This window comes from Rhodamnia argentea, chromosome 2 (assembly GCF_020921035.1).
Source record: "Rhodamnia argentea isolate NSW1041297 chromosome 2, ASM2092103v1, whole genome shotgun sequence".
Lineage (NCBI taxonomy): Eukaryota > Viridiplantae > Streptophyta > Magnoliopsida > Myrtales > Myrtaceae > Rhodamnia > Rhodamnia argentea.
Genome location: NC_063151.1, coordinates 19,913,954 through 19,936,010, shown reverse-complemented (window position 1 = coordinate 19,936,010; position 22,057 = coordinate 19,913,954). Strand labels below are relative to the sequence as shown.

General features: G+C 40.4%; 1 protein-coding gene and 1 long non-coding RNA gene across 8 annotated transcripts; both read left to right on the top strand.

The window, feature by feature from the left end:
* Nucleotides 1–2,813: 2,813 nt before the first annotated feature.
* LOC115739462 (auxin-responsive protein IAA9-like) lies at nt 2,814–18,472 on the top strand. 7 transcript variants are annotated; one of them, XM_030672567.2, is made up of 8 exons: nt 2,814–3,002; nt 4,059–4,513; nt 4,975–5,177; nt 5,250–5,476; nt 5,599–5,722; nt 6,501–6,562; nt 10,379–10,397; nt 18,348–18,472. In XM_030672567.2, exons 2-8 carry the CDS (start codon nt 4,109–4,111, stop codon nt 18,427–18,429), a joined length of 1,122 nt encoding a protein of 373 aa, XP_030528427.1. In that variant the 5' UTR covers nt 2,814–3,002; nt 4,059–4,108; the 3' UTR covers nt 18,430–18,472. The 7 variants fall into 7 exon arrangements, with proteins under 7 accessions (XP_030528427.1, XP_030528429.1, XP_030528431.1 ...); XM_030672571.2 differs by having other exon boundaries at nt 2,815–3,002; nt 10,379–10,412; nt 18,367–18,443; XM_048275276.1 differs by having other exon boundaries at nt 2,815–3,002; nt 10,379–10,421; nt 18,372–18,440.
* LOC125313938 lies at nt 8,665–9,374 on the top strand. Its single transcript, XR_007197653.1, has 2 exons — nt 8,665–8,833; nt 9,335–9,374. It is a non-coding gene; the product is annotated as an uncharacterized LOC125313938 (long non-coding RNA).
* Nucleotides 18,473–22,057: the final 3,585 nt, after the last annotated feature.

The window sequence follows — 22,057 nt, the reverse complement described above, 5'->3', positions numbered from 1 at the left end:
GGAAGAAACTACACCACGTAAATCAGCTCGGAGTTTGACTCGACGGAATGGCTTAGAAAGTACAATTCCAACCGGAACAACAAACCAACGCACTCAAATTTTGCCGGAGTTTAACTTGACGGTAAAGCACGAACGCGTTTCGATACCACATCCTCGACGGCAAAGTATCTTGGATAAAGATACATGCCGGAATTTGACTCAACGACGAGAATCTGAAAGTCGTGGCCAATGAAAGTAAAATGCAATGCGAAAAGTAAAGATAAAGATAAAGATAACTTTGTTGCTTTGTTCGAGAGGCTTCTTCGTGGTTGCTTGATGGTATTTATAATGATCGAGTAATAACTGCCCTCTGACAGTTATAGCTTTAAGCACGTCGATACCTACCATGTCCATTATCTCCCACGAACTCATTTGTCCAAGTCTTCAGGCAGTTATTTTCGCCTGTGCAAAGCTCCATGAAATTATCGACAATCTTCAAACTCTTTGTATCCGTTCAGCGCTCTTCTCCTACTTTGCTCGAATGAATCATGCCCAGGTTTTCTACTTTTCGAGAACCTTCGAGCCGGATCTTTAGGGAGTTGTTTTAATGCTCAAATAACTGTCATAACCGTTTTCCCACCGTAAATTCGAAGGGACGGTTAATTTATCTATTTTGGCACGCCTTCTGAAACATATTCCAATTTTCTGGCAATATTACCCACTATCGACACCGATATTTGTAGCTACTTTATCCTCCTTAGCACACGTAGCTAGATAGACACGTGGCGCTAATCCGTACCAGTGTCGATAAGACCTTCTAGGGTTCTTCAAATAATGGTTCGCCTTCGCGGTTCCCATGCGCCATGCACGCGACCTTCTTATATCTTGGTATATGTCTTGCCTTCCCTCACGTGCATGGCATGTGTGTCGGTAAGACGGCAAATGAGGATTTTAGATTTCTCGTATCGGACATAATTTAGACACGAAAGTTAGCTGGGGTTACGAACAGCGGTGTGGTTTTTTTTTTTTTTTTATTCCTTCGATTGGGGGTAAGATGGTCTTTTTGGCGATTATGATGGAGTTGAATCGCTGCCCGAAAAGTGAAGGGCATTTTTTTCCGACCCTTATCAACATGTCCTTCACTGAATCGGGGAACATTGACAGAGAAGTGTAATGATTCGGGCGTCTCATGAATCGTAAAAGAAGAGAATTTAGGCACTTTTTGGAGTAAAAAGATAGTCAATCTGGCGTCTTTACTATGTTTTGATGTTGAAAAGTGTGTTACAACTCTAGCTAATGATGAAAGTTATGATCATTAATGACAAAATAAAAAAAAAACTTTCAAAATGCATGTCGATTTTTCGATTTATAGAAAATTTAGAAATAATAACTTCAAAGTGCATTGGAAGTCTCAAAACTTATTACGAGAGTGCAATCGAATTCTTAAATTTACAAAAAAAAGCAATCAAGTTCTAAAACTTATCAGATTGATGCAATCAAGTACTTCCGTTAACTCCGTCTAATTTGCCAATAGAAAATGCCAACGTGTCTTTTCTTTATTTATCTTCTATTTTCTACATGGCGCCGATATAGCTAAATCATGAATGATACGTCTAAAACGAAGTCATTTTGGTCCAAATATGATTTAGTTTATTTTGTAACATTGCCAACCTTCCAGGCGAAGCGGGTGGTAGCGGTGAGGGGCTACAAGGCCCTTGCCGTTTTGCGTTCTTCATTTCTTTTTCTTTTTAAAAAAAATAGATTATTTCGTAATCTAATTTGACTAATATCTAGATTAATATTGGACCAAAACAACATCGTTCTAGACTTATCTTTCATGTTTAGCCACGTATGAAAGAGAATAATGAAAAATCCCACATCAACAATTTTCATTAGCCAAGTTGAACGGAGTTAACGGAATTACTTGATTGTTCCTTTTGTAAGTTTTAGGACTAAATTGCACTTTTGTGATAAGTTCTAAAATTTTCGGGGCCATTTTGTTATTACTTTGTTATGTTGTAAAAGGATTGAAAGCTGGTCGCGTGCGGGCATGAAAGCTAGTAATTACGTGATGACAATGAAATTCATGATGAAAATCATAGAAAATACCCACGAGCAAGAGGAAATTCATTAAAAATACAAATTTTAAGCCGTGGATCGATGCAATTAGATTTTCGAATTCTTTAGTCATATATAATTTGGGAACTTAGAGGACAATTTATTTCTTCCTTTGGAAAAAAAAGGATTTTACGGAACATGGACATGGAAGAACATCACCAAACGTATTGAAACGAAAACAATAATAAAGCGAATGAAACATTCCAAATAAAGGCTTAAAGTATTTTTATTTTCTCAAATAAGAGTCTGAAGTGGATATTGTTTTAAATAATGGCCTAAAGTGCTATCTTTATTTCAAAGAACGGCCTAGCCAAGGCCATTTTCGTCATTTCATTTTTCTTTTTCCCTTTTTTTCCATTTCTTTTGTTTTTCCTTTGTTTTGGCTAGCGAGGGTTGCCATCCTAGCCTCCTGCTGGCAACCCTTGCTCGGGCCCTCGTCGATTGCGGCAAGGTGATCCTCTCCCGGATATAGTGAGGGCCGGCCTCGCTTGTGGCCAACAAGGCGTCCTTCGCGACCGTCGAGACTTTCTCCGAAACAAAAAAGACAGTTCATACCATTATTTGAAAATTTCCCTAAACAATGGTTTTTGAAAGGAAAAAAAAAAACAACAATATGCAAAGGGCATTTTGGTCATTTGATGGGAAAGAGAAGGTAGATAAGGGAGGGTGTGTTCTTTGGGGCACATTTTCCTCAAAGCGCGTGCATGTTTTTTTAATGCTCGGAGAAGTTCACATCGGTCATCAAAATAAGCTTCTGTTACTTTGTGCCAAATGCCAATGGACTAATGGAGGGTCCTTAGCTCTCTCTCTCTCTCTCTCTCTAGCTCGGAACACCCTCCTCGGCACTACCCAACCCCTCGTTCAGCCCGTCCCCTTTCACAAGATTCTTACCCAAATCTCGCCAGGTAATGTCTCTAATTCTTAAAAAGATATTCGCTTGCAAAGTCTCTAGCTTTCTTGAGCAGGAGCTCCTTTTCCCACTTCAGGTTCTTTCTTTCCTGTTTCTGTTTATGTGGGTGTTTCTTAGCTCTGCCCCCAGCATGTCGCTCTTCCTTTTTCGAGCTGTTTTGAGCTCACTTCGCTCTTGATTGGCGGGTAAATAGTGGGGAATGGGAAAAAATTGAAGTCTTTGGTTTTTTGTTTTTTTTAATCGTGCCTGATGTGATTTAAGTGGAATTTTAAACTCTGCGCTTGATGCTGTTTCTGGAACACAGTTCAAACAACATGGTAAACAGTGGCAGTGAGTCTCTGTGTAAAGGTTACGTGCTTGTGTTTGTTTATCTAATGTCTAATACTTTAGGACACCCAAGATTAATAGATTTAGCCTTGAGGGATTTTCTCTCTGTGTGGAGATTCTCTCTTGAACTGTCTTAACGAAACATGGTTGTCTTTTTCTTTTCTTCAATTTCTTTTCACTTACAAATTTAATTGATAATCTGCAGTGGTTGAGTTGCTGATTACCCCAGAATCAGCTTCTATCTGTCCCTTCTCTTGAATTTTGGTTTGACTGCCGAAAGGTTTTATTAAGTTGATGTCTTTCCTGGGTTATGACTTTTATGCCTGTGTGTTGTGGCATCCACTCTCTCTGTTCTTCGCATATCCTGGAAGTGTTTCCCGTGCAAGGGTTGTTGATTCTGATCCCGTTGAAGATAAACTATGTTATCGCTTAATATGTCAGCAAGCATGAGTGATGCACTTAATTTTGGTCTACTGTTGACTGTAATTTCTTTCAGACAAGGTTTAGTCAACGGCATGAATGGTGGAGCAGTTTGCTATGCTCGTGATGTATCAATTAATTCAAGGACTTATTGTCTTGACTTTGCTTTTTAGTTTGCAAGACAAGCATTGCCAGCTATTTCCGAATGTTTCATTTCTGATTCGATGCATTTAATTTTGTGGGTATTATATACTAGTTCAGATTTTTCCGATGAGCTGACATAACGAAGTTTCCGGTTTCCAAGGTTTTTGTGGGCGTTCCAGCAAGTTACATAAATAGAAATCGAAAACTTTAATGTCCCCACCACTTCTTGGTGTTGGGGAGGAGGAGTGTCAGAGCAATGGTACTTTGCTGGCTTCTTCATCCTCCTTGGAAAGTGTATGCGAGAATGCTGAGTTGAAAGAGCATAACTACATGGGCTTGGCTGATCGTCCTTCAGAGAACCGTTCCGTTGTTCCCACTGTCTTCGAGTGTTGCAAGATCACCCTTACCCTGAAGGCTACTGAATTGAGGCTCGGACTACCTGGATCCCAGTCTCCAGAAAGAGATGCAGACTTTTGCGCCATAAGCTCGGCAAAGCTTGATGAAAAGCCCTTATTTCCTTTGCACCCTTCAAATGATGGTCACTACTCTTCGCAGAAAATTGTTGTCTCAGGCAATAAAAGAGGCTTTGCTGATGCTATGTGTTATGCTTCAGAGGTGAAGTAACTGCTTTAATGAATCTGAAAGTTTAGGGTTGCGGTCAGTTTGTAAGAACCTCTTATTTCTCTATTTCTTTTTGAAATTTTCCACAAACCTTTTGCACTTTAGCGGCATTGTACTTTGTCAAATTGTTTTTGACTTATCTTTGCTTCCAAATGTTGTGGTGATTGAAAATCAAGTGATCATAATAGCTTCTCCATGAAATTCACATTCCTTCTCATTTCAATTTGGAAAAATGAGAAACACCTATGGTAGTTCTGCAACCTTCTAAAATTTGTTTTTAGTTTTCAAGAATTTGATTAAAAGGTGGGCTGCCAAACTTGTTGCTGGTTTGGTTTGGTTTACTGGAAAATCAAAACCAAAGCTGGAAAAAGATCTTGGTGAATGAATGCACCTTGATTCTTTTTCTCCTGTTCCTCTACTGGTGGGCTGATAATGATGAGAAGCTGTTTATGCAGGGAGAGTTCATGGCAAATCCAGAGGCAAATGTCGTGCTGTCGCCCCGGCCATCTCCAAATTTAGGACTGAAAAATTGTTCTGGCCCTGAAAGCTTCGGACATAGACCAGCCAAAGTCAAAGAGATAACAACCACACAGATTGCACCAGAAACCCAACCTAATGATGGTTCCGGAAGAAATATCGCCAGTGCACCTGCTCCTAAGTAAGCATAAAGCTATCAGATTTATGGTTGTGATTGACTTATTTATGGTCTCTAATTGCCTTTTCATGGCAGGCAACAAGTTGTAGGTTGGCCGCCTATAAGATCGTTCAGGAAGAATTCCCTAGCTACCACTTCGAAGAATGCTGAAGAAGTCGATGGAAAACCAGGATCTGGTGCCTTGTTCGTCAAAGTCAGCATGGACGGCGCTCCATATCTGAGGAAAGTTGACTTGAAACATTACAGTGCATACCAGGAGCTGTCTTCTGCCCTTGAAAAGATGTTCAGTTGTTTCACTATAGGTGAGATATGTCCATGTATTGATCTGATGGCAAAGAATGAAGTTGAAGAGAGTGAATTATTCATGTGTCTTGCCACATAAGCTAATAGTTTTTCCAGTTACTGCTATCTTTTTCCATGTCAGGTGCCCTGGGCCGGGAGATGCTAAGTGAGAGTAACCTGAAAGATCTTTTAGGTGGAGCAGAGCATGTTCTGACTTATGAGGATAAAGATGCTGACTGGATGCTTGTCGGTGATGTTCCTTGGGAGTAAGTTCCATCCTCCTACTCTTTGCTTCTCTGCTACCAAATCTTGATTTGTATACATTGGTCTTTGTATGCCCAAAGGCGTTGTATACTTGTACTTTATCCTGGGCACATCACAAGCAATGCAAAGTTAAATATAAGATCGAGTACACAAAACAATTCTACCAAGGGACTGCCACTACAATAGCTGCATGATTTACATTATACCAAGTACATTATTTCGAGGTCTGTTTTGCTTGTATAAGTTTGCTTTTGTATTGCAATAAAAAAATCCTCAATTTGTTTCGACATGAAGTGACGTGGCTCGTTTACAACTGCATAAGTGACATGGCCCAACTTGAATTACAGGCTTTTTAAAAAAAAAAAAAAATCAGAAATGAGTAATGAAGACTGCCTCACTCCTAAGTCCAAAGCATGGATACAATAGATCAGTTATAATGGTTATTGCTACTTTGATGCTTCAAAGAATCTACCCTGTCAAGGTGCTTTGCTATTAGCCTGTAGGAGTTTGTCCGATGTCTATGCAATTCAAATCACTCAAAGCATTTTTGTTATTTGGTTGGGAACTTTTGCAAAGCATTTATTTCCTTCATTTGGGCCTTTTTTTTTTTTTCAATTGCCTGGCTGGTAAAAAGTGCTTAACTATAGTTTCTCGGTATTTGTCACTAAGTTCCATTTAGCCTCATGTTTTTTCTTTTGGTTATAATTGGATATCCTAAATCTTTGCCATGGTTGTACAGTCAGCTTCTCCTATCTGGCTCACCCTTGAGGTTTGTGGCAGGATGTTTTTGGACACATGCAAGAGACTTCGAATCATGAAGAGTTGTGATGCCATTGGACTAGGTAGGCCTTATTTGTTTTAAGCCATCTTGAGACAATGTAGTGCATGAGTTTTAGCATTATACAGATCTGATCATGTTGACATTCTTGAAGATGAAGAGCAAGTACTATATATGTCATATGGAAGGGCTGAATAGAACCACATCCCCTCCTTTTCTTCTGCCTATAGGTAGATGACAGAAGAACCATATACCAATTGAAAAAGGGCGCTCCACTGCACAAGGCTTTCTGCACTTGAGCTTTTTGGGGAGGGGTTGATGTACACAGCCTTACCCGGGTTTTCAGAGAGGCTGTTTTTGTGATTTGACCCCACGAATTCAAGCCACAATGGAGTAACCTTTTACTGCTACACCAAGGCTAGCCGTACACCGATACCTGGACCTTTTTAGACTGAAATTCCATGAAGAAGGTTTCGATAATTTTGAAAGATTTACCTCCAAAATGGTATCATGAAAACTATGCAATTCAGCCAGGGTCTTACAGTTTAAGGATGTATCAGTGCCCATCCCCCTTTTTCTTCTCTTAGTTTGCTGCTTACTGTCTACAATGTCAAGTGCCATCTCTCCTTTATGATTTCACTTGCTGGGAGCACTATACTGGGCAACCCTCTTTCTCTTACTTTCTGTTCGGACTAAAATAGAAGAATACCGTGTGGGTCCTCATTAGTTTGACCTCGGAAGCATCTAAAGCCTGGTTTCGTCCAATCCAAGGACTCCAACTCTCTTGTTTCCTTGGATAACTGATCATGCTATGGGCAGATGACTGACTGTTTCTTAGCGGAACTCCATCAATCAGTTATGTTCTTCTTCCCTTTATATTCTTCCTTGCTTTATTATGGAATAATAGTGGAAGGTATCAAAAGAAGAAAATAAGAAAGAAGCCATTATAGTCAAATACAATAAAACATGATAAATAAATGTATGAAGCTATAGAAAGTGGAAACATATCAAATATTCGCAGGAAAATAGAGAAAGAAAGCCAAACATGTATCTGGTTTCAAGAAACATATACATATATATTGGTTTTCTGGAAAAGTCTTTGGTGCCTAATGACCAATTTTCGGGATGACTTGTTTTTCATACTTTCTTCTACTTATGGTGTGAAATGGTGGGAGACGTGAGATCTTTCCTCAAAATAGTTGTCTTTTTATTTTAACTTTCAAAACAGTTTTGAACATGGTTTTCTAAATAACCATTTTCTGCTTTTTGAGAATTTAAAAAAATTGGAGGTTGTCACATTTTTTTCCTAATATATGTTTTTTTATTGAAAATGAATACTTAAGTATGTTATTGGTTAATGATACGTTCTCAAGATTTCAATCTCTTTCCTATTCGAGAATGAAAACCGTGGAAGGAAAAATGTGTTTGATGACACTAGGGCTAGTCCACTACTGAATGATGATGATACGCAAGATTCTTGGAAAACGAATGTACTAGTTCCAATCTGAAATGAAGAACAGTTTCTCATTTTCAACGCATGCTTCTTAGACAATCAAGGAGCAACTCCCAACTTCACAAAGCTCTTATTTAACTGGCTTTCACACAAATAGAAGCAACACATTTCTCAGAGAAGTTTCCATTGAAACGAGTCCAGCTCCACTTCAGTCGATGAATATGTGATTTCATTTTCTTGTATGAAGGCTTTTCATTTTTACACTTCTACTCTGGGCTTGTTGATGTTGTCATCTATGAAACTTCAATTTTTGAAGCTTTTGAGGTTTCATACTTAAGCTTTGATCGAAAGGTGAAGCTTCTTTTGAGACTTTTTTAAGCTTCCATGAAGCTTTCCATACTATGTTAAGAAAAAATACACATATTTCGTCCATGTATGCTGCAGATATTCTCATAACATTAGGCTGAGTTTAAAATGTCCAACTTATGAAATTGGAAACCATCTTATTGCAACAAAACAATAGAGAGAGCAATATTTCACGTGTTTAATCTTCTGTTGTTGAAAATCATATCAGGTTCATGCAGGTACTTGGTTCCAACATTAAATTTGTTCTCAGTGATATGTTCGTTCTGATAATTTATTTTATAGTTGATTAAGGATGGATATGTTGTACAAGTTTTTCATAAGAAGTAGAAGAAGATGTCGGGGTATTCTTTCTTTTCTTTTTTCGAAAAACACTTAGAGTGGGGTTCCACAAGTCATGGTGAGGGCATGTGGTTCCTCTTGAAAACAATGACACAGGTTTCTTGATTTTATTATTCTCCAACTTCACATTGTAAATGGTGCTAGCAAAACGATTATTTATTTATTTGTAGTATACCGGTGGGCTGTTGGAGGTCTAGAAGAATTATCATGGCTGTGAATGCAAGTGGAAGACCAATATGGTTTAGGGTTAATACTACGAAAAATCCCAAACTGATACATATGTGAAAAATTTAACCAAACTAATTTTTGTTTCACTAAAAATGCAAATAGGTACATGCACAACACATTTACCCTCCATCAACTTCCGTCGAATTTTACCGTGAAAATATGGCTCATTCTCGAGCATGAAAACCTTAGGTCTTCCTCTTTATCGAGCATACTCCTTCATCGTGGCCTTCATCTTCGTGATTAGGCATAGGCAGTCATTCAAGCACACTTTGATCTTTGGTAATCTTTTCACCTTCTATTATCTCTCTCTCTCTCTCTCTTTTTCTAGTCGCACTTCTCTTTGAACCACTTCCACAACCATTGAACATTCTAATTTAGTGATTTGGATGAGTTAGCCAAACAATTCCAGCAAAGAAAAATTGAAGGCGGGAAGATTACTAGAGATAAAAGTGTGCTCAAACGAGTTTCGATGCCTAATCACAAAGACGGACGGCAATGAAGAAGAAGACAATCTAGGGTTTTTCGTGCTATGAGGGAGAGAGAATGAGCCATATTTGTTTTCAAATTATGGCTAATTCAAGAAACAAGGAGAGATAGAGTCATGGATTTTCACGTGGATTTGTCACGTCAATTGAGCTATTGTCACTTGCCATCTAGCTCAGTAATTTCACGGTGAAATTTGACGGAAGTTAATGGAGGGTAAGTGTGTTACACCTATACAAGTTTGGGATTTTTGGTTACCTAAAAATTAGGTAGACATAAATTTGTTACAGGTATTTCAGTTTGGAATTTTTAGTGATCCAAAATTAATTCGAGATAAATTTGTCACAAATGTACCAGTTTGATTTTTTTCGTGGTGTTAACCCGATAGTTTACAAACTATTATTTAATTGTCAGTAACGAGAAAGCTTACCTTGATTGGGGTTGCCCTCATAGATTTTTCTATGGCGTTATATCTTGATAAATCTTTGAAGTCATCCGAGTTCTCACTTATTTGTGATGCCTGGTTATGTGAAGCTTTGGCTTTTCTTGCCACATTGAAGCTGCCGACATCTGGGTATGCTTAAATATAATACCTGGTGCTTGTGAATGATGATGCTTTCTTCTCACCAGCCTAACATCATTATGCTTGCACGTGGCGGGTATCCTCCACGAGTTTTTTTACTGAAGTGAGATAAATTTGTTATTTTCCATCTCTTCGTCTCCGAAATATGTTGAATGAACTCTAAATAACTCTAGGATATCTTATGTAAGTCTGATCTCTCTCATGTTGTACATTGAAACACGCACTCAGAATAAGGGGAAAATCAGCATCCGACAAATTCACTGCATGGCACAAAACCATTTTAGATTTTGCACTTCCAGATTTAAGATAAGTTTGGCAGAATTTGGTGATGACCCATCATCCACGTCTGTGTTTTTTTTTTTCGTCCCTAGATTATAGGAAAAGAAATAAAAATTTCTCACTGAGAAAATCTCTCTCTCTCTCTCCAGCACCCAGGGCAGTGGAGAAGTCCAAGAGCAAGAACTAGCTAACATTGCTAGATATCCGGTAGTCTGCAGGGTGGAACTTGGCTCAAGATGAAAGGTCACTTGAACCGGAAGAATATTGGAAGTTGACAAGTAGGACATCAAGATCAGCTAAGGACCATGTATGGCTGCTCTACTCTGTTGCTGTGTAATTCCTTTTCACTTGTGAGGGACTCAAATGTCCCTAGAACTACGTTTCTACTATAGGTTATGCAAAAAAAGATAAAAAAACCAGTCAAGACTTGTGTTTTAAGACTTTATGCAGTATGTCCTGCTCCTGAATTTCGAAAATCTTGTAAACTCGTCCGTCCTTAATGTCTAAAATTGTGTCATACTCTGTGCTCGCGTGGTAACAAATAATTATCATGCTTTGTATTCTTGATAACCTAGTCCTGGACGACACTTTCGCCTTATTTTTTCAAGATAAGTAAGCGGCACGAGGAGTACTTCGCCCGAACGACGTTCCTTAATGGATTTTGTTGTTATTGTTGTTGTTAGTATTATTTTACTGTTGCATTCATGGACCAGAAAGGGACTTATCTTCTTGAAAGAAAATGCGTTGGCTTGCCCCCTCTCAGATTGCTTCATTTAGTCCATCGGACCAGGTCAAAAATATAGAATTTGTCTCTTGATTTTTCACTACAGATTCATCTTGTCTTGGTTTGGTCCTAACCCTACCTAAATCCGGCCCTGTTCAGCTCGATCTCTTCTACGTGGTGTCGTCCCACGTGGTTGCAGCAGATGAATGTATCCGGTATGCTATGCTGCACATCGAATCCATCAGTTGTTACGCTCGTGGTCGAGATATCTTGTTCTTTGAAATCAACTGCAATGGAATGAGGGTGGCAGTCTCCTCTGATGATTGCCTAAAACTAGGTTGCAGAACTGGAGGTTTACTCATAACGTCTATCGTTCATTGTTATGCCATGGGTGTCAGGATGTCTCGGGATGGAGTAATGAATATGATGCATGCTCACGTATATATATTTTTATTTGATCAGTTAGACATTGGATGTGGGGCAGCTTCCATTTTGCTTCTCATAGACATTGGATGTGGGGCAGCTTCCATTTTGCTTCTCCTCCCCCTTTGATTCCATCATCTTCTTCTTCAAACTTGGAGTCGACGAAGAGGAACGCCTATTGTTGCGCTTTGTGAGCCGTAGCCAAGAAGAAGCAACACGATTTTCCAAGTACTCAACGACCATTCTCTTTCGCGGAATCACACTCCACTCCTTGATCCTGAAGCTCGCTCCTTTCAATATTTCCAGTTCGAGAGACATCCTGGAGGGGTTCATTTTCGTGGCATCCATGCTCGGCTTCGTCTCGACAGCTACACTAGTGCCCGTGGCATCCTTGCTCGGCTTTGTCTCGACAGCCATACCAGTGCCTGCAACACGAGACATTTCTTGATGTGGGTATAAGAATCTGCCCAATTAATTGTCCGAATTTCTTCGACGTGGCGTGAATTCAGGACGGACTTGATGGAACTGAAAGAGACCCACAAGCTTAATTTATAGCACCAGAAGAGTTTCTCTTTAGCTGTTCATTTTTCAAATACGCAGTCGTGATGTATTGGAAGAGGCTTCAAGGAAGCATGGTGGCATGCAACAATGCTCTCCTCATCGTCTTGGGGCAATTTGGAATTCAAGAAAGCGGTCATGATTAGGAGGCGCTTAGATAAGGTCTTGCTTTTGGTCAGCAATAGACGCCCGTCAACATCTGATTTAGGGACTAAGCAAGTACTAAAACTACTTCGTCTAAACTTTAGGACGTAAAATTCGTAGTTATTTACTGAGATGAAAGGAAGAAAAATATTTTTTCTTAATTTGGGGGATGACGGTGGGAAAGGTAGACTTCACGCCATAGTAGGATAACTATCGCCGAGTAGGCTTGTATAGTAGAGACCCGCGCTTGGGACGAGTCATCAGAGTTTCGACTCCTGCGTTGTTGGCCCATGCTTCGCACAGTGCTCGCTAACAATGTATCCCCGGTTAACAAGTACTGTGCTACGTCAACTCCAAACAAGTTCGATGGTTCATGAGACAATGAGAAAATATTTAGTGGTTACAGAGTGCCACGTCAATGTGGCGCATATCTTTTACTCGCGTCTAATTAATGATTGACATGTGTCCGCTGAAGCGGAATAAATAAAAATAAAAATGTAGTGCTTCTCTTATTCGAATAAGGAAGAAGATATGACCTGTGCCAACAGGAGCACAGGCCGATGATAAAGGTGTAGGAATCGAAAAATGGAAGTGACTTAGGAGATGCCATAAATTCTTATATATAGAATTTATTGGTTAAGACCGATATGATGTATTAGAGATATTTATGCAATAATAAGGTTTCAATTTATTAGCTCTTTAAAGTGATTCAATCCTTTTTCTTTCTCCTTGTTGCTACATATATCATTCGTACCCCCATCTTCTCTTTATTTTCCGAGCCTATGGTGAGTTACAAACAGAGTTCGAAAAGGCCAACGGGAAGACCTGGAACGTAGAAGATTATGACGTGAGTGGTTCGGCAGATTTGGATTCCTAAGAAAATAAATACATGTAGATTCATTTTTGGGTAAGTCATTGTATGTGGCGTACGGCAGTATCTCGTTCCAGCAAAAAGTGCCCGTATGAACACCGACCGACCTTGGCAGCTTCGCTCTATTGAAGTCGAGCCACTCAGCTCCGATTCACTGGGCTTTGCCTTAGCGGTGAATTCTCGAGGACGAAGATGAAGTTACCGTGGAACAAGAAGAACGCAGGCGCCAAAACGCTCTTGTATTTCTCAATACAAATAACGCATCACGAACTTTTCGGAAAATTCAAAGGAACGGATCAATTTGATCGATCTCATCATACGATCACGCCGATCGCACCTGAATATATTATATACGAGATCAATTCGCTCCTCGAGTGATTCATGGGGGTCGCAGTTTCCGGTAGCCACATGAGCCCGATGCATGTGCCAACGATCAATCCACCAACCGACCCCCATGAATTAGAGTTTGAATATGTCTGAGCCCACGAGTCAATCCCCCATCAATTGTTCGAGTTTCAACTAATTCTTGTCAGTTCGATGAACATTCTGGTGACGGGTCGTGATTTCTCGATGCTGGGGACGGGCCATTTGCATGTGGCTTCGATTCTTGCAGCGGTCTCATTCAATTGATGAGTGATCTCCCAACTTGTCCAAAGGCTTTTGCTCTGAAGCTGGTTTTCTCCCGATTCGTTTAGGCAAAAAGAAAAGCAGACTCTCTAATGGAAGTCCCATCCCACCGCCTCGCCTAATCTGGTCAATTAGCCCCCGCCGCCGATCGACGGCGGACCAACAATTTGATGATGCATCTATACAGCCTTTAAGAGAATTTTTTTTTTGATAATATTAAGAATATTATTACTCAGGGGCGAGGGCCACCGCCGACCCCTTTCTAGGTCCGTCACCGCCGAAAATGCCACCCCTCTCTCTCTCTCTAGCCTCAATTTATGTGGTGGGGCGACAATAGCGACGGTGCCTCGCAAGAGGTGGCGACCGGATGGCCTGGTGGTGGCTAGGAGTGGATGCGTGGTGGAGAGCTTGCTCTAGCTACCTATACAAAGAGACATGCTTCCGTAATACATCCGCAACCACCTCGAATTATTAGGGGTTGCTCGCCGATAGCGCTTAAGTTCCCAGGATCTTCCCAAATCCTAGGTTCAAGTAGTCTACGGGATGCAAAAGAAATGATCCTGAACTTGAATAATAGATTAGAGTTGCAACCGATTGGTTTGGAAGAAGCCTTGGTCAACTGCATACTTAAGGGCGCGCATGACAACACTTTTGGAGCAGAAATCCGTTTTGTTATGCAATTTCATTTTTCTACTTCTAAAGTTTTTTTTTTTTTGTTGCTCCAGAAGTAGTTTTGGAGTAGCTTGAAAAAGTAATAAAAAAAAAATTGCTTCCCTATAGAAATAGAAAAATCAACTTCTGATCAGAAATTGATTTCTAGAGCAGAAGTGTTGCCATGCGCGCCCTCAAAAGGCCCCCGCAGCGATGCAAAAGTCAACTACTTGAGCGTACGCGTGAAGGAACCGGTCTTAGTCACTAATTGATATTTGATTTGCGATATCGACTGCATCGAAGTCATGTATAAATCAATCACTTTATTAATCAGGAGCCATGGGAACATGGCACGTCAAACCATTTGGGGTTGTTGCACCATAAACGTCATGGTGCAATGTAGGACGGTCTTTCCAATTTTGAAGCGCCCTGCATTAATTAAGGGAAAATGAATCAATAAAAGGGTCATCAGACTTTAGTGTAGACCGGCAATTCCCACAATACATGTGCTATCAAACTCGACCTTGTTCATATTCTAGTATCTCTTATGGCCACCAATAAACAATATTCTTTGGTATGTTTGACCTTTGTCCATGTTCCTTACTTTGAGGACCATAAAAATTCTAAGGATTTCATCAATCTGAGTCTACCATAGAAAAGCTTAGTCGACGCCAAAATGCATCATCTAATTTTTGTATCGTGCGATATGCCATTCTAAGTATCGCCAACTCATTCGGTGCGTTGTTTGTCGCGTGTTATATGACAGTTAATTGTACATCACCAAAAAAAAAATGAGATAATATATTCGTTTTACAACACGACACATTGCATAATATAGGTGGTACACTATTTATATATGATCCAATTAGTGCCACTTATTCAATTTTGCTGGTCAAAGGGCAGTTGGGAACCAATCATATGATTTCAGTTGATGCTACTCATTTGTTGTGTTTGAAAAGCAAAATTCCTACACCAAAAAAAAAAAAAAATCAAGTTTTGCTTTGAAGAATAACTAGGAACATCCCCCTTTGAACTATAAGATGATGACATGGAGGTTCCACAGGGCATATGCAACTGTTTTATTATTATTATTATTATTATTATTATTATTATTATTATTATTATTATTATTATCTTCTTCCTATGGATTCATATTCTAAAAGAATGTGAGAGAGAAATTCGTTAATTATCAAGCACTAAGATATAATTTTCATATAGGATAAGAATTCCGCCATAAGAGGTTGAGAATTGAGACAATGATTGGACGCAATTGTGGTCAATTTGGACCGTCGCTAAGGAATTAATAGCTTACTTTTATTTCGTTTGATTTTGGATGGGGCAGGTATTCGAATTCTTTTCGCTTATCCGATACTTCCTTTTGTTTTTTCCTATTAAAATCTTCTAACAATAGATGTTTATATTTATAGGCATTTTTTTTTAATTAACGAAGACTAGTCAAAATGGTCAACTTCTTTGAAGTTTCTAAACGTTCTCGCACAAAGAACCTTACAATGTACGAGTGGAGAACTTACAGAATTTACATGTGGAGAGAGCATTGACAATGCTTCAACGCTAAATAGAGATTTTCTTTTAATTAAAAAAATCGTTTAGGGTTTCAAGTTAATTACAAGACCAGTACTATGAAACGGGCGGTTGAACATGATTGGGACATATTTAACACCCGACAAGAAACTATCATTGCAGTTTCTAAATCAATTTTGTAAACTATCTTCTCAATTAAACCTAGTACATACCGAAAAAAAAAAAAGGGCGACTAGACATTATTTCCTTTTTCTTTTCTCTGTTTTAGTATATAAATAATCTTCTACCCAATCGAGTCGATCAGTCTTGGGATTTCATTAAAGAAGACCCGTCCACGAATAACTTGGCGAAAATTTCAATGAGCAATTTTTTTTGTAAATCGCCCTGAAAGAAACCTGGTTCGGGCTATAAACAAACCTCAAATCTCATTCCTTATGGTGTTAACTCAACCTAAGCATGCTAACATGTTCAAACTAAACAAGACCATTATCGGTCATCAAATTCTTGAAACCCTAAGTCTCCTCATCCACACCTACCATTCTAGCCAGTTAATAATGCCCTTCAACCTAATTAAGCCGCAAAACTGGTCAGAGTTTGCCGACCCCAAAATCGTGCAAGACTAGAAAAGTTGCTCCCTCGTGAAGAAAACACTCGAAAAAGGAACTAAAATAAGAGGCAGACGAAGAAGCAAAATCACTCAAAGCTGTTCTACTTTCCATATGGAAGCTTTCTGGTGGAAGATAAAAGCAGCTTTTTTTTAACAAACTTTCGCCTAACTTAATGGCAGAAACGATGGGAAAGTTAGTGATTAAAGAAATGATTAGGTTAAGATAAGATCATGATGCTCTTCTGATTTGTGAGTTGACCATTTGAGACTACCCCAGTTCAGCGAATTTGACTGGAAAAATTACCTAAAAAATCCTAAACTTGTTGTCCAATTCAATCTATTTTTTTTATCGATTAAGTTCTAAACCTTTTGCAATTGTATCGATATAGTCCATTTGGCGAATTTTGTCCGGTTAGCAATAACGTGAATGTTGGCCAGCAACCTAATATTTTAATAATTTTTTGATTTTCTTTATCTTTTTTTTTTCCTTCTCCTTCCCTATTCTACCACCAACCGATTGCTAGACCTCGGCAACCGGCCAGAGGAAGACCGGTGAGGCTCTCGTCGGCCTCGTCATAGCCAAGCGAGGCTTGACCTCGTTGAGGCCGTGAGAGGCGAGGCGAGGCTCGGCCTCGGCGGCCCCGATTTGGCAAGTCAAGTCTCACCCGGCTATGGCGAGACTCGACCTTGCTATATCTAGGCGAGGCTCAACCGTCCTCGCCGGATCTAGGCTAGCGTGATTGGCCCTCGCTCGACCACGGCGAGGCCGATAAGAGCCTTGCCGGTCACTAGACCTCGACAATTGGCCGGAGGATGATTCGCTCCAATAATCGGCGAGGTTCTCACCGACCTCACCATAGCCGAGCAAGGCCCGACTTCGCCGTGGCCGAGAGAGGCGAGGTGAGGCCGAGCCTCAACAGCCTACATCCGGCGAGTCGAGCCTCGCCCGACCACAGCGTGGCCGGCAAGAGCCTTGTCGATCGCCGAGGTCCAGCGGCTAGCTGGAGATAAAATAGGGAAGGGAAAGGTGAAAGGGAAACAAAAGAAAATAAAAAATTCCAAAAAATTATTAAAATATTAGGTTGCCGGCCGGCCGGTGTCCAAGTCGGCGCTGATCTATCAAAATTCGGCAGATGGATTGAATTAACACAATTGCAAAAAGTTTAGGACTAAATCGAAAAAAAAAAAAGTTTAGGACTGATCGGCGCAATTATAATAGATTTAGGACTTTTTTGGTAATTTTTTCAATTTGATGTTTTTTATGAGCTTAAGTAGGTGAGGTAGAGCGAGAGAGATTAGATGGATGAACGGCGCTGTGTTGGGACGCCCGCTTCTTGACCGTGAAACGAAGAAAGAATCAGTGTCTCGGAATTACTTGGTACTTTGAAATACACATCCTTCTTTTATTACTAGAATCAACGCATTATCTGTCCATTTTTCCTCCGACATTCGTGTCCTCGATCCAAGGCGTTCCCAAACACCCACAGATGTTGGGATCAAAGTACGTAAACCTAAACTCAGAGAGAAATCACGGAGAGCGTGCGCTCAAGTTTGATCCCATCACAACATACAGCAATACTCGTCTTCATACAAAAGTTTAAGCAAAAAGCAGTCGCGATCGTTGAAACCGGAATGTATCGACTCTTGACGTGTACCTCAAACACAAAGCCCTAACACCCGTGTCGCCGCCACGGAGACCTCGACATTAGGGTTGCCAATCACCGCATGTTACACATCGAAACACGCACTCGGAGTTCAGGGGCAAGTCGGCGTCCGTCAAATTCCCTGCACGGCACAGAAGCGTCTTAGATTTTGCACTTCCAGATTTGAGATCGGATTGGCAGAATTTGGTGATGACCCACCATCCACGTCTGTGTTTTGCTTTTGTCCGTAGATTATACGGAGGAAATAAATATTTCTCTCACTAAGAATCTCTCTCTCTCTCTCTGCAGCACGCAGGGTACTCGAGAAGTCCAAGAACAAGAACGAGCTAACATCGCTCACGATCAAAGATATCCGGCAGTCCGTGGGGGTGGAAGTTGGCTTAAGATGAAAAGTCACTTGAACCGGAAAAAGGATTGGAAGTTGACAAGTAAACGTAGAATTTGTCTCTTGACTTTTTTCTACAGATGCATCTTCTCTTGGTTTGGTCCTAACCCTACCTAAATCCGTCCCTGTTCAGTTTGATCTCTTCTACGTGGTGTCGCCCCACGTAGTCGTATCTGATGTATGTATCTGGTATGCTACACCTAGAATACGTTAGTTGTTACGCGCGTGGTCGAGATATCTTGATCTTTGAAATCAACTGCAAATGGAATGAATACTGTGTGGCAAATTCCCCTCTGAGGATCGCCTAAAACTAGGTTTTGCCTGGAGCAAGGAAGCAAATCACGCGTAACTGGAGGTCCACTCGTGACGGTGGCCGCTCATTGCTGTAATGCTTCGTTTGTGGCATCTGGTGCGTTCAAAATGCGCGATTATGAATCTTTCGAAACTATATGCTATAATGCTCCATCTGTTGTGTCTGGTGCGTTCAAAATCTGCGATTACGAATCTTCGAAACTACATGTCGATGGTTCCAAATTCGTCTTACATCACCAAGAATTATTCATAGTGATGACCATCATTAAGTATGCGGCAAAGTCTCATCTGGTACGTTCAAAAGTAACCATAGTAGTTGGTCATTGAGAAATACATTACTCTTATGCTCGGCAATGTCCGTTCTTAATTGCCATAGATTCTCTTTTCTATGGGTGGACTGTCGCTATCTCTTGAGGGCAAATGAAGACTACTCCTTCAACTAACCATTTGAATCTATTGATAATGACATATCCATTCCATATCGTGCGAACAATTATTTGTCTTTTGTTTCCATGATTGGAACGTGTAGGCCCTCATAAATATATAGTTGTTCATTTTATATTTTGTAGATTTTTTCGTTAGAAAAATATATTGATAGTGACATACCTGTTGGAGTTGGCGAATACTTCGGGGACCTTTATTTCTCATATTGGGCACGCCCACGTGAGCTTAAGAAAATTGAAATATGAACCGACAACATATGACCCATGCGCATGGAATGCGGGGGTTCGGGCGTCCCGCTGATCGGGCGGGGGTTTTACTCCCTGGTGAGCGGATGGCTACCCCGCTCGCCATTAAGAGAGTGGGGATTCGGGGGCAATGCCCTCGAAACAACAACAGGTTTGAGTTTGTGTTTAAATTGCCCCGTTTGTTATGCGATCAAAGGGGTTTGGATAGGCTTAGGTTTTGGACCTATTTTTAGGTTATATATATTGTGCTCGTACGAGAGATCATTGTAATGAATTGTGTGGTTGTAAATCTAAATTATAATGAAACCTCTTTGCAGGACGTAACCTTATTCCGAGGTGAACCCGAGTAAACTGTGTTTTATCTATTTTTCTATTATCTGTGTAATTGTTCTGATTTAGATTAGGAAACAACCTATCAATATCCTGCAACGATTTTATTACTTAGATCGAGCTGCTGTTGAAAGTAGAACCGATGATTTGACTAATTCATAAAATTTCATCATTTACTTGGAAGCGTGTACTCCTCCTGTTTCCTACCGGGCTCGGACGATGTCCCTTCTCTTCAGCTGTCGTCGTGCTGTGCCTCCTATGTGCGAAGTACAAAGGAGCCATATGTTTGCAACGGTTGGAGCGTCCCTGTCATTTGGACAGGGACATGATCATCTCTTTGATTTGAGGCATCGAGCTGCTTCTGAACTGCCCACCTGGGAACTTGAGGTGCATTACATAGCAGAGCCTAAATTTCACTGCATGCCTTTCTTAATCTAAAGCAAACCAAGGGAAGGGATTCCCTTTTTCTTATTATCGAAAAATATAGGGGAAAAATTATAAAAAAAAGTCATAAACATATTGCAAACGTGTCAATTCAGTTATCAAGTTGGGCGCCCAAAGCTGGCTACGATCTTGTGAAAACACCTTCCTTCTTTCTCCCGCTAGGCTTCTCCTAATCCACATCAAACCAAGGGAAGAGTTTCTTCTTTTCTTTTCTTTTTTATCATTGAAAAATGTAGAGAAAATTTACCAAAAAGTATTAAACATGCAGCAATTGTGCCAATCCAATCATCAAATTTTTTTTATTGCCAATTAAGTCTTAAACCTTTTGCATTTGCACCAATTCAATACATCCCGCCAATTTTGGCTATTAATCGTTGATATCAATACCAGCTGTCCCATGTGGCACGACCGGCGCTAACGTGAGTAATCTTTGAATATTTGAATATTTTTCAATTTCTTTCTTTCTTTTCCTTGCTTTCCTTCTTCCTTTAGTTGGTCCCCAAGGTAGAAGGGAAGAAAAAATAAAGAAAAAAAGGAAAATAAATAGATAAATTCGTAAAAATATTCAAACATTATTAAAAAACTATCTACAATAGCGACGGCCCCGCCACGTAGGACAATCGACATCCATGTCAAAGGCTTGGCCGATGGACTGAATTAGTACAAATGCAAAATTTTAAAATTTAATTGGCAAAAAAAATATGTTGATGACTGACATGGCACAATTGCAAAAGGTTTAGAATTTTTTGGTTAATTCTTCCGAAGATAAAGCAACCAAAGTGTCGTTTCTTGATAGTGTCTAGGCGAATGGACGACTCTCTCTCTCTCTCTCTTAATATTACTCCTGCAAAGTAGTATGATGAATCGTAGCATATCAACTACCTGTAACAGACCTTGTCTAGCTCGGAAATGAAGCCACTCAAGTGAGCCAAACGAATCACAAAATACTTCGATTGGTATCAACTTTCCATGGAAATCGTCACATGAGTAGCATTCACTGTGTGCACGGGGTAGCCAGCTCAACTTTCGAAGATCCCCTAAGAACATAAGGATTTGCATTCTCATCGTACGGTCATGCCGATCTTTCTTATATGCATGCTCAATTCACTCCTCAAGGTGATTCAAGGTGGGTAGTGATCTACGAGCTCAGTGCATGTGCCAACGGTCAATCCACCAACCACTCATAAAATCAGAGTTTGAATACGTCTGAGCCCCACGAGTCAAATCTCCCATCAATTATTCGAGTTTCAACTAATTCTTGCCAGTTCGATGATGGCATCGGTTCTTGATTTTTTGGTGTTGGGGATGGGCCCTTTTTGCATGTGACTTCGATTCCCTCGGCGATCTCATTCAAAATTGATGAGTGATTCGCAACTTGTTCGAAGGAAAAGCAGTCTCTCCAGTGGATTGTCCCATCTCGCTGCCTCTCCTAATCTGGTCAATTAGCCCCCCACCACCGATCCTCGGCGGACCGAGGATTTGACGACGCATACATATATAGTCTTTAAAAGAATTTTGCCTGATAATATGAAGAATAGTTTTACTCAGGGGCCGAGGGCCACCACCGACCCCTTCTCAGTCCGTCGCCGCCAAAAACGCCACCTCTCTCTCTCTCTCTCTCTCTCTCTCTCTCTCTCTCTCTCTCTCTCTCTCTCTCTCTCTCGCCTCGGTCTATGTGGTGGAGCGACAATAGCAACGGTGGCGTGCAAGAGGTGGCGGCTGAACGATTTGGAAAAACCTTAGTCGATTGGATACTTGAAAGGCTCGGGCAGTGATGGGAAAGTCAAATACTCGAGTGTACGTGGGAAGGAGCTGATCTTACTTACTAATTGATACGTGATTTGAGACATCGACTGC

Coding starts and splice junctions, on each gene's coding strand:
- LOC115739462 (XM_030672569.2), top strand. CDS start 4,109: ATGTCCCCACCACTTCTTGGTGTTGGGGAGGAGGAGTGTCAGAGCAAT. Junction 5,178..5,249: donor GCCAGTGCACCTGCTCCTAA/GTAAGCATAAAG, acceptor TTTTCATGGCAG/GCAACAAGTTGTAGGTTGGC. Junction 6,563..18,328: donor TTGTGATGCCATTGGACTAG/GTAGGCCTTATT, acceptor CTCTCTCTGCAG/CACGCAGGGTACTCGAGAAG.